The sequence below is a fragment of the Molothrus ater genome, chromosome 3 (genome assembly GCF_012460135.2).
Source record: "Molothrus ater isolate BHLD 08-10-18 breed brown headed cowbird chromosome 3, BPBGC_Mater_1.1, whole genome shotgun sequence".
NCBI classification, from domain to species: domain Eukaryota; kingdom Metazoa; phylum Chordata; class Aves; order Passeriformes; family Icteridae; genus Molothrus; species Molothrus ater.
The window spans coordinates 25,923,988-25,941,632 of record NC_050480.2 but is presented as its reverse complement, the minus strand read 5'-3'; the positions used below and the strand labels follow the sequence as shown (position 1 = coordinate 25,941,632).

Here is a 17,645-nt window from a genome sequence, read left to right as displayed (position 1 = left end):
CAAGAAGTACATTGCCAAATCACTTTTCATCTCTTTCCTCCATTTCCAGCTCCTAGGGCCAACCCTTTTTGGTGCTAAATTCACACATTGTCTCTTAGCATGCAATACATGGAAGAAAGCAAGTTTGTCATATCCACATGAATTGTCCATAAGAAGTACGCAATATTCACTGAAATTTGTTTCCCTTCACTTTTTTAATCTCTACCCCTAAAATAAAAAGCCTTTAAAATTGAAAATATTATTAGGAGAAATATCCAAGATGAACAGCCAATGGAATTCAGTCCTATACCATCTTCTAACACAGCTTGCACAGACAAGTGGTGTCTCTGCATGCCCCTCATTTCTAAACCACAGGTCTAGAATCATCTAATAGTTTCTGTCATATTTTTATCTGCAGGTTCATTCATATTCAGAATAAAGGCACGATATCTTGCAAAGTACACTAAACACCTTTTACAAAGATTTAACCCTCCCTGTAACCTGCTGACATAGTTCCTTTCAGTTCTGTACTTTAGTATTTGAAACAGCAAATGACTGATCAATGGAAAATATTTTACCACAGAAATAACTTATTTCTGCACTGTTTTCTTAAAATGAGCCTACAATTTAAAAGCAAATCCATATCCTGAAATAGAAAACCTGAAGATATTGATTGCTCCTTTTTTTAACTCAAATAAAAGAACAATTTTCCTATCTAAAAGGCAGGCACCATCTCCACAGTGAGATACTCCATCTTTATGATCTGTAATCACTTCATTGCGAAAACTATTCATACAAAATTCAAATTTAAAAGCACATTCCTGATGAAGAATACAAGGATTTAGAAAGGCAGTATTAAATAAATATTGTTAATAGTTCTATTTACTTACTATAGATCTTTCTATCCCTAAGAAAACACATATTCAGCACATGCATAATTTTTTAACAGCAAAGCAAAGTACTGCCACAGTTAAGAAGAACGTGAAAAAAAGCTAACAAACACACCTGAAAGTTTTGTAAATAAAACCACGGGGGAGATAGGGAGACAGTAGTGCTATGTCAAGCTGCAGTGCTTGTAGCTCCCCCTGGGGATGGATGAGGAGCCAAGCGAGAGCTGATGGGTCAGGACTGAAGGGAGGGCAGGGACTGGTGATATTATAGTGGGGGTTTGCTACAGGGACACCAAGCAGATAAAACTCTCTGCAGACAGGGAGAGGAGCAGCCTTGTATTCACGGGCCCTGGTCTCCATGGGGACCTTCCACCTTCCCCATAGCTGTTGGAGGGAAAAAACACCAGGGCTTAAAAAATCCAGGAGGTTCCTGAAATGCTTCTCTGTTCAAGAGGAGCTGACAAAGAGAAGTGCTGTGCTGGACCTTGTTCTTTCCAACAAGGAGAGGCTGATGGGAAATGTGACTCTCCAAGGAAGCCTTGGCAGTCAGGACCATGAAATGGTGGAGTTTGAGAGCCTAAGGGCAGTGAGAAGGGTGCACAACAAGCTTGCTACCTGGACTTCTGGAGAGCAGACTTTGGCCTCTTCAGGGATCTGTTCGGTAGAATACCATAGGATAAAGACCTGGAGAGAAGAGGGGCCCAAGAAAGCTGGCTAATATCCAAGGATCACCTCTGGAATGATGCATCCTGAACAAGAGGAAGTCAGACAAGAAAGCCAGGAGGCCTATGTGGATGAACAAGGTGCTCCTGGACAAATTCAAAATGAAGCCTACAGAGTGTGGAAGAAAAGTCAAGTAGCCTGTGAGAAATACATAGAAATTGTCTGAGCATCCAGGGTTCAGGTCAGGAAAGATAAAGCTCAATTAGCATCATCAAGACAAGTAGGCAGTGTGTAGGAACATCAAATACAATACAAATCCAGATGAGACTACACCAAGCAAATGAGGTTTTTGATTCTAACACAAGAAATTTCATTTTCACTGCTAACAAAACTCCACATTCACCAGACACTCCTTTTGATATTCCAGAGCTACTATGAAGCACCTTAGTACCTAAACAAACCTTGGGACCACTTTCCAGCATGTATTACAAATCTACATTTCATTAAGCACACTGGATATCATTGTTTAACCAGAAGAGTTATGGAGATTTTTAAAATGAGTCAATGATATTTCACTTCAAGGATCTAGTCAAAACAGCACCTCAATTCAGCTTAAATTTTTTAAGCTGAAAATTGCCTTATACTGGCAATTTTGGAAGATTTGTTATGAAGAATGATGCAAAAAAATATAAACTAGTGACAGAAAAACATGGCATAAGTTCTTTCTGAGATATGAATCCAGCCTGAATTTAGTTAGAGAAACAGCAAAACCAACAAACTTCAGAAAAGCACACACATGACTGGTAGTTCCTATAAAAGCTTCTACTTTCCTGACAAACTGGTCCCAAGCCCCTCTAGAGCAGTAATTCCAGCTAGGTCATAGCATATCTGAATATACAATTTTATCAGTTTTGACAGCCCTTGAACTGATACAGCTTGACCTTTATACTCTTTGCCAAAAGCCACTAACAACCTTATGAACTTTCTTAAGTATTTAGTCTCGTCAAGATATTAGCTGACAACCCTTTTAACATCGAACATATGCAATGAGCTTTTTCAAGATGTTAATGCACAAGGAAAACAAATGTAGATGAAAATTCCAAAGCACTTTTGTCAAGATTTTAGAGAGGCCATAGCAACATTTTTTTCCCTGACAAAAAGATATAAAAAGGTTTTCCTATTCAAGCATGCTGTTCTGGATTTACCTGATTGAAGCTATTGTTAATATTATGCTCTTGTTAACTTGCTAAATTGTTTCTGCTGTTAAATATTATTATAAATAAAATTTTGCCAGTGGACAGAGAAAAAACCAGGGGAAGACTGTCAGACATACAGAGAATGCTTAAGTTTCCAACATATGATCAGTTTCCAAAGATCCAGGAATGCTTACTCCAAGAATTTTTATCTTTTAGATATGTACGTTTCAGCAAGAAGAACTGTTGCTTTGTTATGTATGTTAAACTGTTAGGCTGATCCCCTAAATTACTGCTTTTGCAAAAACGGGGAAGAAACTTTATTTAACACTGACTCATGGTAAAGTCAATTTTGTTGCAGTCTATTTATACCTTGTTCCTAGCAAAACCCACAGTATTTTCTCCTTCCCTTCTTCACCTCCTGCAATATTCTGAAATAGTAAGTACACTCTATGTATTGTCACTGCTTCTGTATGGAGAAGACATTTCAATCTAGAAGTGCGTAAGACTAAGCAAGTTCTGATCATTATTCCTAAAACAATCAGTAATTACTATTTTTAGAGGTCACTGAATATCTTTTGGAAAGGAACAAATGCAGGGAAAACATAATATAAAAATCCCCATCAGAAGACAATGTCCATATTGTCCTCAATATGCAGTTTTGGAAATGTGATGTGAGCCTGCTCCAGCACAGAACCTATACATTTCCACTGAACAAGGTTAGAGAAACACAATAAAATAACACATAAATAAACATTCTTGTTCAAAGTCTATAGTTGAGCTGTGTTCAATTATCAATGAAACTACTATTAGGCAAATAATACCAAATAAAATGATGGCATAGAAAGTGATGGAAACAGAAGCACACAAATGCCAGAGCAGGATCAGTCTGACATTCCCTTGGCTTCTGTACTGCCAGCACAAGTGAACCTTAGCTCATCTCCTACCTTAAAACTCCAGACCAAGTAAATCAAGTGGAAGCGAGTGTTGCAAGCCATGACAGTGAACTAAAGGAGTTCAGGGTTGCATTGTAAGGGACTGCAGCCTTGTTCAGCCCAAATTCTACCTAAAAACCTTGTATTTCCTATCCCCACTGTGCCTCTGAGGACCTAGAAACAAGGAATAGGGGACACTGCACAAAGGCATTATGTAGACTGTCAGTGTTGGAATTAATCCACAGCATTCACTGGTGGTTTACAGGAAAATTCTATACATGGAAAAACACTGCACCTACTTCTACTACAAACAGCAGTTTTCCAGTGGAAAAGTTTCCTTTTGAACCCTTTTAACATCCCTGATTGTAAGCCTGGAAAATGGAAAATTAGGAGTTTATAAAGCTCTAAAGAATTTTGTTCTTGACTTCACATGGAGATGCAAACTTAAAATGATTTGCCTGTAGTGTTGTGGGGCTCCTTTAGTTTGCTTTGGTTTTTTTCTCATTGGTTCATTTTAAAACTTTGTAAAAATGCTGCAGTTTAATAATGGTCACTTTTTTGTGTTAGATCTTAATTCCTAAGCTTCACCTTAATTTAAAGTCTCAGGTAAACAAAGATGCACTTCTTGATTTGGGCTCTCCAGAACACCTTCCACTGTGCAGACAATGCAAAATCATCCACCTTCAGAGATCTAATTAGCTGCTGCAGAACAAGCATCAGTTCAGGGATTCTTAAGTTACTGTTGCAAACTTCCTGAGGCAAACCAAGTATGGTATATACAAAACTGAACGTGGAAAAGAAGACCAAAGCAACAGAAAAGAAAAACAGAAACAAAAGCCCACAAACATAGTAATGAATGAGAGTTACAAACAAAGCTACTGAGAATTCAGTGAAATTCCTTCAGAGGGTTTTTTGGAGGGGAAGTAAGCTTTCTGTTGCTCTGTTTGTGTGCGTGTGGACTTTCTAATTGTCAATTTCTTTAATAAAAATAATCTGCCTTAATATAAGATTACTTCATTAAGTATATATTATTTTGTAGGAATTTGGCTGCCAATTTATCATTGAGTTTTTTAAAAAGCGCACTAAGAAGAAAACTGAATAAAATTACCAAAAACCTTTTAGAACATTATTAATAACATCATGTCATAAAAAATTTTAAGACCATAAATAACTGTGTTCAGGTTTTTTATATCCTATGTATAGCTGAAGAATGTCAAAACAGGAAGCTGTTAAAATATAAAATACATGCTCATATTTGCATTCTGTTTTAGCTACAAGCATCAGTATTTTCAGTCAAGATCTGCCACTTCAGTGAAATGTACCAGAAAGAAGAGTCAGACAAGCTGCTTACTGTAACAAACAACTAAAAATAACATTTACCAGTTTACTTGTAAACTATGCCCTAGTTACACAAAACGGTGGAAGAATGACTGATGAGTTTTATATTTGAAGACCATTCAAGATCTTACTTAAAATTTAAATTGTGGTTACCTTAAGGAGACACTGTACTTGGGATAAAAGATGCTTCTATACTGAACCCAGGTCCCAGTTTCCTCTTCTGTACTCTGGTCTTCTATTGAAAAGAGATTGAATGATGCAAACCTTCTGACAGATATTTGTTGGAGATGCACATCTTTCAAGTGCTTTTTCCTCAGAACCTTTGAAATGAAGAATAAATTAAATATTAACAATAAAAAAATAAAATAACAAACCCTCTTTGAGTGAAGAGGGAAACCATAATGGATATGCTATCAGCTAGTAGTTATGAATAACAAAGTAAGTCAAGCCTGAACAAAATACAGTGGTATTATTGGTAGAGTCAAGAGATTGAGTTATGAATTATGTATTCAGTAGCTAAAGCAAATGTACTGTATTCAGAAGTTCACAAATTTGATTTTTCAACTCAAGCTAAAGCAAACCCATGCAAAAATTAGAGGGCCAAACTGGGTTCTTCCCATCCTCTCATTTTACCAAGTTTCACAGCCCAAGCAGTGCTCTCCCCAAGCAATTTCTCTGCCACTCACTGTCCCTATAGAGGGGGGAAAAAGGTCAACAACAAAGGTATCTTTTTTAGAATTAAAATGACAAACCCAGAACGTGATCATCAGGTGCCAGTGCTGTGTGTTCCCCTGACAAGATTCCTTCCTAGCCTAGAAATCTTCTGCTGCACACTTGCAGAGATGCTGCCAAAGTTGCCTAAGCTGAGAAAATTGCTTCCTATCCCAGGCCCCAGACTTTCAGACACCACAACTGTATATTCCCCAACCAGGCCCCCACAAGGGGACTGACATATGAGCCAGACTTCAGGTGAGCCCCAAAACACTCTGAGAGCACCAAGTCCAGTGCTAAGAGACTGAAGAATTCAAGGCAGAGACAGAATGTCATCTGCATTTCTTAAATGATTAAAACACTTGTTCAGGAAAGTGAAAACATGGGCTCTCCGTCCTGCCTAGTCTGCTGCACTCAGCCATCTTCAGGGAGTGAGGTATCAACCCCTCTGTGTAGGAGAACCCAGCACTCAGCTGCTTGAGCTCTGCCATTGCTCAGAAGACAGCCAGCATTTCCCTGCCAGACAAAAAGATTTATTTCTAAGGGCAGTGATGTGGAAGGAAAGGTGTCCTAGATTTAACTTCTTTCTCCTAACATTGGAGAGAATACATAAATAATTGCCATTGCATTTTTAAAATTAAGGTGCATATGCAGTCCCCATTGATGGATTAAAACAAAACAAAACAAAAACAACAGAGCAGAAAATAACCTCATGCCTATAAATTGATAGGGGTGCAAGGAAGAGCTCCATTGAGTAGGACAGCAGTGCAATTTACAAGTTTTTGTCACCTAGAGATAAGTCAAATGAGAAACAGCTCTCCAGAATTATAAAAAAAAAAAAAAAAAAAAAAGAGTCAGTGATTTTTTTGCTGTACCCAACCATGCTTTAACTGAAAATGTACTCATGTACTCCCATTTAAAAGCCTTACAGTTTGGGGCCATGACCAAACTGTCATTATTATTATTTTGCAGGATGTTTGGAAGTACTACATATGTGAGCAGAACAATTGTATTTGCTACACTTTTGGTACTTAACAGCAGGTCTGAGACATCAGGCTTACTGCTTTTGGAGCTATTTTCATTGGCAGGTCTCATCATATGAAAAGCACAGGCATTTTCCATGAAGTATTAAAAATGCCTGGGTGCTGTCACACTACTTTGTAAAACTTGAGAAAAATACACACATGAAGGAAAATGCAAAAATATTAAAGCAGAGAACAAAATTAAAAGACCAGCAAAATTAAGACCTTCATGTAATAGCTGTGTGCCTGAAAACAAAATAGACTATCTTGTCATCTAAAGAAAACCAGCAAGACCCAATATGCAGAAAAGTGTGTTGTCTGGGGACTTTTAAAGCAATAGCAAGCCATTACTAACAGGAAAAAAAATACAGTGGCAACAACACTTTCCTATTTTCAGTTTTTGTTGTACAGAGACATCTTATAGCCACTCTGTAAAATTAATTCTCTGGGTTAGCAGAAAATCTCATGAGCATTTGAATACTCAAAAGAACATTTCTCCCACAGCCTCAAACAAAAATCAAGTGGTCTAATATCTGAAAATTACAACAGCAGGTCAAATATTTTAAAACTCTACTTATAACTGAGAAAATAGCACAGATGGAAAATATGTTGCATCATTTATATCTAACTCTGTGTTTTTTACATATGGATCAAAGGGGAGTTTTTCAAGTCTATTCCTAAAAGGACCACAGTTGTGTTAAATAGGGTACAAAGATAAATTGCTGCTATAGAATAACCCACTGATAAAAACAAAAGGTGACAAACCTATCTTAACTCATCACCAAAAATGTTCTACAAAGATTCTGGCAAAATATTACCACAGATCTCAATTTCAATCCCCTTGGTATTTAATCACAGTATTAGTACCATGTTTAGGACTTCCTATAAAACCTAAAACTGGTTGATATCTCTTAAAAAAAACCTCACCAAAAAAGAATCTCCCACAAACAACATGGAGAAAGGCAGCCACCTGAAATTCTCTGTACTTGTATATCCTTGTGTTAGGCCTAGTTGCACTAAAAGCCAAATTCAGTAACAGCTTATGGTCTACAGACCTCTGCCAGTTCTCTGGCAGTGACTGCAACATGGTATTTTGTACATGCAAGAAAGTTTCTACACAATCAGCTACAACATAATCTGTAACTGCACTCTAAATATCATCCATAGGACTATAGTATTTATTTTTATAAATAATTTATTTACCAAATTATTTTATCCAATTGTAAATAATTTACAAACTCAAGACTAACAAAAACATGGAGAAGAGATCTGAAGCACAGGCACCCTTCACAGAGAGAAGAGCAGGAAGAGATGAAAATTAGTTTTAGAAATGCTTCTCTTCAGGAAAAAAAATGTCACTGACCTGTCCTCACTTTAGCTTTTATTTTTCAATTCTGGAAGTTAAAGTACATTAGCAGGTGACAACATACTCCCAGGCACGTGGTGTGGCTCTTGGGGATGGCCCTGTGCAGGACCAGGAAACGAACTTGATGATCCTTGTGCCTCCTTTCCTGCTCAGCATAATGTGTGATTCTGAGGCTTGTGTGAGAAGAGCAAGAGGAAGGTAACAGGCAGGATAAACAAAAAAAAGCTTACAGATTTCATGAAACTTTCTCTAGGGAGCAAATGTACGTATAGGGAGGAACCTAAAGCGTGCCTATTGCTCTAACTTCCCTGCTGAAAACTACTGACTGGATAATGCCTTCAGCCACAGAGACTGGCAGAGCTCAAAACACAGGCTTAGAGAACTTATCCAGTCATTTACAAATGCACAGTAATGGGTAACTTCCCTCAGCATTTTTTTAAATGCAAAAAAAAAAATACTTTTCTTGATTCTGACAGACTAAGTTTAAAAATATTGTCAAACTTCAAACTCAGTACATACATAAACCATTTCATTGATAAAGAGCACACAAGTAATTATGCAAACCCCTGGTTCTTTATGCTAGCTTCATAGGATACCTCATAAAAGGGCTTTTTTTTCTTAATTAAATCAGCGAGCATGCACTCAAGCATCCTTACCATAGTAAATCAATTTGTGTGTGCATTGAATGAAAGCAAATTCAAGATATAAACACACCACAGAACTGATTTCATGTAAGGCATTATTATAAGCAGTATGAAAAGTGCTTTTAAAAGCACTGTAAGAAACACTTTGACAGTGCTCCTTTAAAAATGGATTTAAAGGGAGGTTGATACCTTCTTCCAATCCATAGATAGATCTGAGCACCACTGCAGCAAAGAGCACAGAACTGATTTTTACTTCAGATGTACCAGTAAGATTAAATTGATCCTTGCTCATTGTACCATATAAAAATCAACAGAAAAGCTAAAGAATATGGAAAAACCAAGAGAATCTGCAGAGGTAAAGGTCACAGATACATGTAGTTTGAGAAAAAAAGAGAAGCCTTCTCCCCAAATACCTACATGCACTCTTCCACAACCCCACTCTATTGTTAAGAGACAGGAATATGCCAAAGGCAGTATATGTTGAGAAGAAACAACAGCTAGTACAGCCACAGAGTGCAGGTTACATAGGCTGCTAGAACAGACACCTACAAAGACAAACCTGATATTCCTACCAGCAACTTGGACATTTCCTGCTTTGGAATAAAATAAAACAGAAGTTGGTCCTGTTGAACAGGACTGGCAAATTTTGAAACCAAAAGCACACACAAAGTGCAATATTGATGTCCCCAGGCCTCCCACCGTGACCCAGCTGCAGGTAGGTACCCCTTCCAATCCGGCTGCCACCACTGACCCAGTGCCACCCCTCTGCCCTTTCAGGGACAGCTGTCCACAGGCAGCTCCAGATGTCCTCTGCACAGAAACAAACACTCAAGTGAGAGCTGTAAGTTTCACATCCCATAACAAACAGCCAATGAAACAGACTAGAATTTTTAAGCCTTTATGCCTACACTCGTCTGAAGAGGAATCCTTTCCAACCTTGCACTGCTCTGAAAGGGTCTAAAACAGTGTGGAGGGCTGCAGCTGAGGAGCTGCTGTTTACCACAGCACAGGTGTCACCACTTGCTCCTTCTTCCTCCTCACCTTCCTCCAGGCACAGCCCCTCAGCAAAATGCAGTTTTCACTGCCAAGTGAGTGGGGTCTCGCCCCAGCTCCCCACCTAAAGGCAGACTGGGGGGGTAGGGAGCAAAGAGTAGGAATGAGGTGGCAGCCACGACAACCAGCCCCAGCGGCATTGATGGAAGGTGTAAAACCATGGCCTGAAAATCCCAAGGTGCCCTCAGGCAGTGGGGGTGCCAGTGGGATGCTGATCCTCCTCCCTTAACACAGGCCATGGACAGTTTTGGGGATCTACTGGGGGCACACTTTGGAATCATAAAATCACAGAACAAGCTGAGGTGGAAGGGACCCATCAGGACCATCGAGTCCAGCTCCTGGCCCTGCACAGGACACTGCAAGAGTCACACAGTGTGCCTCAGAGCATGGTCCAAACTCTATCAGGCTTCAACTCTTGTCAGGCTTGCCTGACACCACTTGCCTGGGGAGCCTGTTCCAGTCCCCAGCCATCCTCTGGGTGAAAAACCTTTTTCTAACATCCCACCTAAACCTCCCCTGCACAAGTTCAGGCCATTCCCTTAAGTTCTGTCACCGGGTCCGAGAGTGAAGTGATCAGTGCCTGCTCCTCCGCTTCCCCTTTCTTTAGAGAGGGTCGGGTGCATATATATATATATATATGTACATATTTCTATTATCATATTTCCCAGGGAGAGTGCTGCAAGCCCCTTTACATGACCCCCCTACATATGCCCGGGACCCGCCGCACCGCCGCCGGGGCACGGCCCGGCCCGAGGGAGCACGGAGAGCCCCCGCGCTCGCTGCCCTCACGCTGCGCCGCCGCCCGCCCGCCGCGCCATGCCGCCCCCCGCCCGCGGGCTCCCCCTACCTGTCCGAGCAGCCGCCAGCGGGCTCGGGCCGCCGCCGCGCCGCTCGCCCCGCACCTGCCCGCGGCGGGGCGCCGCGGGGAGCCGGCAGCCTCGGCCATGCGGCGGCGGGAGCGCTGGGAGCTGACGCGGCGGGAGAGAGGGAGGGAGGGAGCGCTGTCTTGGGCCGCGGGGCCGCGCCGCTGAGCATCCAGCGGCTGCGGGACCGGCCGGGCTAGGGATGGAGCGGGAGGAGGGGCGCGGCCATCTTTGCTAAGGGCAGCGCCGAGCGACTCTCGGCGGCCGAGAGGAAGCGCGATGCTCTTCAGGCCCGGCACGGCGTGGGTGCGCCTCAAGACAAGTCGCCCGTAGCCACCGTGCCCGGGGACGGGACTGGGTGTGGCACGGCGGCCACCTGGGAAAGCCGCCCCAGGGAGCGTGCCCGCCCCGCCGTGGCTCCGCGTCCCGGCGCTGACATCAGCGGCGCTCGGTCGCCGCGGCTGCTGAAGCTCCCAGCCGCCATCTTAGTGACGGGCAGCGCCCCCGGGAGCGCTGCCGCCCGCCCGGCCGGTGTCTGATCCCGGGCAGCCCCGGCCCAGCGGGAGCGGCGGGAGCGACGGCAGCGCCACGGCGAGTCCTTGCGCGGGCCGCGGGCGGACGGGCAGCGCCGGCGGGGAGCGGGGCCGTGCCGGGTCCGGCCGGACGCGTGGGGCCCGTCCCCTGCAGTGCTCCTGCGAACGGGGCTCAGCTGCTGCTGCCCAGGGAGCCTCGGGAGAGAGCGTGGGTTGGTGTTACATGATGGGGAACTGAGGGGGGACGACTTCTCCAAACTTTCCAGTGTTCTGTCCTTCAGCGTTTGGACGTGCGCGGTTGCAGCTCCCCTTCTCCTCATAGTTTCATTGGAGTTAAACTTTGGGCCGCCCGGAATGTTCAGGTTAAATATGGGTGCCAGTTGTTAACAAACAAAGTCTTACTTATTTTCTTCTCATTTGATTTACCTAGTGAATCGATCACATTTCTTTGGAAGAGGAAGTTTACGCTGTGTCTATTTCCTCTGTATGTATGTATATTCACATCTGCTGTTTACTTTATGGATATTTCACACGCACAGTGTAAATGATCGGCAGTTCGGGATTTTCAGAAATTTCACGAATGTTTCAGAATTTTTCACGAAATGAAGGCTAGAATGTGCTGCACTGCGCTGCGGAATCTTCTCCAAGGGCTGAGCTTCAGTGCCAAGTACTACTCCAAGCATAACCCTCCTCAAACAGTGTGTCCTTTCAGTAAAATTGGACCAAAAAAGTGCCGCATCCTGGGCTGTTCAAAAAGCACATGCACTCACAGGACTGCACCACCTGGAAGCATCCTGCCATGCAGATTCTTTTCCTGCAAGGTATGCTGTTAAATACAGACCTAATACCGTCAACTACCTTGGCACATCTATAAGGGATCCAAGTCATACTTTTCACACGTTGAAGAAATATATATTTCCCAGAGGATTTTAAGCAGGGGAATAACGTTCAGGATATCAGTTATGTTTAAGGACATGTAGCATTGTTCAGCTTTCCTATGCTGTTTTGACATAAAGACTCAGGTAAAGTGTCAGGAGAAAACTTCAGGGAGAGATCAGCTAGTGTAGAGGCAAAGTGTCCAAACTGGTTATACCAGACTGTGAGCTGTCTCAAAAAACACTTGACTTTTCTGTGTTGACCAGTAAGGCCATGGTTTCCATCATATTAAAATATAACATGATGCTCACATGTTCTAAACTATATTATAAAAGGTACTTGCATCAATTTCTGTAACTAAATATTGTGTAATTAGATGGCAGTAACTCTCATGCACAGAGTCAGAAAACAGTCTGAAATAATTTTACGTCTTCTGTCTCAGTGTCTCTAATACAGATTTTGCTAGAGGTATTATAAAAGTTTACTGCAGTATGACAGCCTAGAAACTTATTTATATGCATAAGTATTGTTTAAAAAGATGCTTGTTTTGGTTTATTTGATCCTTAAACATGTTTTCAGATGGGTGCATGGTTGTCCTAAAATTGTTTCAAAATTACAGTGTTTCTTTAGAGGTGACACAAAGGTGGTCTTGTAACTCTTTTATTTGTCACCCTGAAGTAAAGAGTTCCTAAATCTGTGTTGCAAATGTAAGCGAATGTTTCAAGGAGAACACAGGAGGTCTGGAGGGATGAGAATGTGTGTTCAGTTTACTCAGTGGAACTCCACTTACACAATTGTTACAAATGCTGCTCTGTGTCACTGGTCCCAGGATGCAAACATGGTTTTCACCTGAAAGGAGGCTGTGCCTGTTTGCTTTGGAGCAAGTGTTTGCACACTAATTGTCACTGAGATCCTCTGCTATCCTGAAAATCTTTCAAGATTGCTGGATTTTCCCCAGGCAGGGAGGTGTACTGTACCTCTTAATACATCCCTACACTGTGACCACCAGCTGTGTATAATATTTCCAAATGAATACAGTGAGTATTGCTGAAAACAAAAGGAGGGCAATCATCAAAAGATTCAAAGTGTGGAACTTGTCAAAATAAGTTGTGGATGCTAAGATTTTACATAGGTGTAAGGGAACACATATATGAGATATAGATATGTCATATATGAGAGAGACTTTTTGAATATCCAGAAACCATATTCAGGTTAGGAAATTCCTGAGCTAAAATTGCTTAAGGCTGGGGAAAATCATGTGTCTTGTCCCATTATTATGCTTTCCTAAGTATCCATTTATGGCCACTGTGAGGTTTTATTTGATTGCATTGTTTTTGGGGCATGGTGTTGTCTTACAACAGTTTTTCCAGTGACTGGGGGTGAGGTGGTTCACCTTTGGTATCCAGCATTTTGTTTCTCCTGACCAATCACTCACTTGCTCTAGAGCTTCTCTAAGAGCCTTCACAATTTCTTTGCCTTGTGCCAGGTGACAGGGAGGACTGGTCTGAGCCAGTGACAGACACTCTCAGCCCTCAGCAATGATGTGCTTTATGTTCATAGGGAGTTTGGTTACTGGAGCAGATGGTTTCCCTTCAGAGTCTACTTGGAACATTCACATTTGGTTCTTACGTGTGTCTGAAGACAAACTAGGAACAAACTAACATTCCTTAATGGAAAATGGGGACAGGATATGAAGCACTGGCTGCTTTTTAAGCTTAGACACATTCAAATCATCCCTTGAATGCTATAAAATGCTACTTTGTATGATCTGTGCAGTATTAGGTAGTGTAATATAAGTTGTGAAGCTTACTACTTGATCAAGTGATATTTCACAGCCTGCAAGAGGAAGTAGCATTGTTCTAGCAGTTTTAACATGCTTTTAACATTTTTACAATAGAGGACAGCTTTGTTGGCAGTGAGGTAGCAGTAATCTCACATTTCATGGAAAACCAGATCCTTAAACTTATTCCTGTTAAAATTGTTGTGGAACCCATATCAGTTCACTTCATTCTGCACCTTATGAACATTTATATTAACACTTCTGAGGAGGTGGAGCAAAACCTGAATGAGCTGCTGGGACCCTGAGGTACAGGGACAGAGGTGTGGATGCTGTTGTCTAGGAAAGGAAACGAGAAGTTACACTCTAAAGACAGGACATTATGAAAGAAAGCTGTGAAGAAGGAAAAATAATAGAATTCCATAAAAACTAAAACCTAGTTCTAGAACAGGAACAAACATATTTACTTATAATCAACTAAGAGCATATATTAATAGTATCCTAAATTTTGAAGAGAAGACCTCACTGTGTTAAGTAAAGCACATTTGACAGTGCCTCCGCAAAAGATCAGGAAGAGTTAAAATAAAACACATACCAACTACTGTTTGTTGTTTTTTGTTTTTTTTTTTTTACTGTCATATACTTTTGTAATAACACAAAGGTGGTTTTGGGCCTGTGGCTCAGGGGATATACCTCAATATATTCAGATTGGTGTGCAGAGTGCTGGCTTGTAGCCATTGTTGTCTTTCCTTACTTAGCAGGAAGGAACAAAAGTCCTTTCCAAAAGGAAGCAAAATACATCCAAAGTAACTTCAGACCTTTTGCCCAAGAGCCTTCTGAAATCAGAGCAAAAAAAATGGAATAACATTTCACCAATATACAAAGCTATGACAAAGAGGATCAAAGAAAAACTGGAAGAATTGCACAACATGTATACACTCAATTCAAGAAGCCCAAGGGTAAGTGGCACACAATACAAACATTTCCCATCACTGACTACAATAAAAGACAGTGAAGCTGTTCCTGCTATAAAATGCTGGTTTACTCATTTTTTTTACAGTAGAAATTTTGAATATTTTAATAACTGTGCATAGTAATAGTTTGTGTTTAGAACAGCTTATACTTGTTATGACAGTGAATTTATCTTAATTTCTCCATAGGCAAAAGCAAGTAAAGATAAAATAATCATCTGACTTTTGGATAAAGAATACACAACATTGTACGTTACAAGAGCAGTTGCAGGTGATCTGAGCCTTCTGTGAAATTTAGACCAGGTAGAGGTAGCTTAAGTATCCTAACTGAAAAAAACCTTTCTGATGTGTGCAATTCCTTCTTCAGTATGGAATATATGTTCTGTCATTTGTTACATTTGTTACACTTCTGCTGTACAGAAAAATTACTATATAGGGATTCAAAGGTAATAGTATGATGGACTTGAAATATTTTTCTTTATATTGAACAGATAAGGTTTGGAGAGAATGTGTACTTTGAAGAGAATGGCTGCATATTTATTGCAAAAGCAGATGATGGTAAGGGATTTCTCTTCCTAATATGGTAGGATTCTTTAAAAAGGTATACATGTATCACTTAGTGTTCTTTTCTTGCATTAATGTTTAACTTCTCTGTTTCTTAACTAAAAATACTTTTATACAATTCTGTACTAGAGTAATAATTTTAGAATCCTGAATCTGAAAAAGTGAGGTAAAGAGACTTAGAGAACAGTATATATTAATACTAAGGAAAGTTCCTGGAGAGGAAAGAGATAAGACATTTCGTTGCAGAGCCCTAACTTAACATTTTGAAGAAAGGAAAAGAACATCCATGCTTTTTTATTTCTGAGGGGGGGGGTGAAAGAATTTTTAATTTTATTTATTAGAAACAACCAAGCTTTAGCTATCTGAGCTTTAAAATTCAATATGTTTATTAGAAGCCAAGATCTACACTTTTGAAATATTTTTAGTAATAACTACAGGACTTTTTTCTTTGGAACTGTAATTTTTTGTTTATTTTTACAAAATGCATTTGCAAATATCTTGCAAGACAGGTATTTGTTGTTGATAAATTCCAGTAGAATGTTTGTGAATATTTGAGACAGATTTGTTAAATACAGACATTAAAAATCATCATTCATTTTGATAGTGGTGTAATTATAGGATTTTTTGCTATCTCTTTTTCTTATGTAATAGGTGAAGGAAATGCTAAGATTTTATTCAGTGTTGAAGATCTTGGCTTTTCTGATGCCTTTATTCAACGGATCAGAATTTCACCAGATCAGAGATACATGGCCATCAGCTTAAAAAGTGAAAATTCTGAAGAGGCAACCTGCACTATTATGAAACTTGGTGATCTTCCTGTAGTGGAAAAAGTAATTCCAAGTGTATTTAGCTTTGGTAAGTCATTTATAAATATCCTGTGGATCACACAAGCTTTCAACACAACATTTTTCTTAGTTTAAAGATAATATTTTTTTTTTAATAAATGAAGGCAACATTTAATCCTTATAAATGTTGAATTTTTTTCTTATGGTTTCTTTAATGCTGCATTATTACAGGCACATACAGGCTGTCTGATATGGATGAAAGGGACTGCTTCCTGAATACAATTTGTCCTTCATTGCAAAAGCATTTATATACATTACAACAGTCATAATTTTTTCCATTGAATCCAATATGCTATATTCAAAATATAGTCATGTGACAGTTTGTCATAGAAAGATGGTTTTGAGGGATGTTCTAGTTGGTAAACCCTTGCAGCTACAGCTGAAGTCACTGGTAGCTGTAGACAGTTAGCTTTGTTTGAAAAGTGTGGAAGTACTACCTACCAGTGAGTATTGGCTGGAATTTCAACTGGAATCCACAATGTGGATCACACCTCAGAGCCCAGTGAAGTCAGCCAGGCCTTGAATCAATTCTTTCAGAATAGATTACAGAGCTTTACATTGCTGTTAAAAGAAGCAGAGGTAAATGGAAGTGAATGGGAAAACATTCTTTTTTTTATAGTCTGTTAAAGAATATAGCGAAAAGAGTATAATAGTATGTACACAGTGTTCCACATCCTGTATTTTGGATTATATTGCTAGATGTCATCAGGTATATCTAGTGCAGTAAGCAATTTGCCTGGGCAGAGCAACAAACTAAAACTCTATGTAAAACTTCCTTGTTAAAAAAATGAGGAGTAGCAAGAATTTAGTGATGTGTTTCCACACTGAAGATTATAATACCTGTTGAAAAATAAACATGCAAAATCAAGATACTTGATTTGAACATCTATCTAGGTTGATCCAGAAGAATCAGGACAGTTAAGAGACCAACATCCTGTTGCCTAGATAGGTGTGACAGATAATAAAAGTACAAAAGATGACTAACAGAATGGTAAATTCTGTAAAAAGTAAAGGTAAGGCAAGGTGTGTGTAAAGCTAAGTCAGGTGTTAGTGAGGTACAGCAGTAGTGCAATGAAGCACAGAGATGCCTCAGTCATGAGCAAAATAATTAGGTCTTAAAACCCCTTGCAAAGTTTATGGGCTTGTATTGAGTGATATAAAATAGCAAGGAGACAGACAAAAGCTCCTGAAAATTTACACCTTGATTTTTCTGTAGGCTAGGCTATAGAAAAGTCTAGATTTGCCCTCCAAAGGCCTGTCTTCATAGTGGATCCTCAGCTACCTGTGCACTTTGGAGCCACATTGCTGTTCAGAAAGCAAAGTGTTTGTGTTATTTGGTGTTATGAATTCCTCGGGGTTTGTACTGAAAATCAGTATTTATGCATAAGACACATACAGCAGCTTTTAAAAGCACATGTGTTA

The 17,645-nt window shown here is 40.2% G+C and overlaps 2 protein-coding genes across 5 annotated transcripts in view; one reads left to right on the top strand and one right to left on the bottom strand.

The window, feature by feature from the left end:
* Positions 1 to 11,050, bottom strand: part of CAMKMT (calmodulin-lysine N-methyltransferase) — a 212,920-nt gene extending 201,870 nt beyond the window's left edge. Inside the window, exons 1-2 of the mRNA XM_036379602.2 lie at positions 10,642 to 11,050; positions 5,152 to 5,318 (exon numbers count right to left, since the gene is read on the bottom strand). Coding sequence (XP_036235495.1) covers positions 5,152 to 5,318; positions 10,642 to 10,740 — 266 coding nt within the window. The 5' untranslated portion in view covers positions 10,741 to 11,050. The remainder of the gene's footprint in view (positions 1 to 5,151; positions 5,319 to 10,641) is intronic.
* Positions 10,846 to 17,645, top strand: part of PREPL (prolyl endopeptidase like) — a 21,003-nt gene continuing 14,203 nt past the window's right edge. For 2 of the 4 annotated variants that reach the window (XM_036379600.2, XM_054514209.1), the window contains exons 1-4: positions 10,846 to 12,011; positions 14,602 to 14,802; positions 15,306 to 15,372; positions 16,030 to 16,233. In XM_036379600.2, coding sequence (XP_036235493.1) covers positions 11,793 to 12,011; positions 14,602 to 14,802; positions 15,306 to 15,372; positions 16,030 to 16,233 — 691 coding nt within the window. In that variant the 5' untranslated portion in view covers positions 10,846 to 11,792. The remainder of the gene's footprint in view (positions 12,012 to 14,601; positions 14,803 to 15,305; positions 15,373 to 16,029; positions 16,234 to 17,645) is intronic. The other 2 variants (XM_054514207.1, XM_036379599.2) reach the window with 2 other exon arrangements.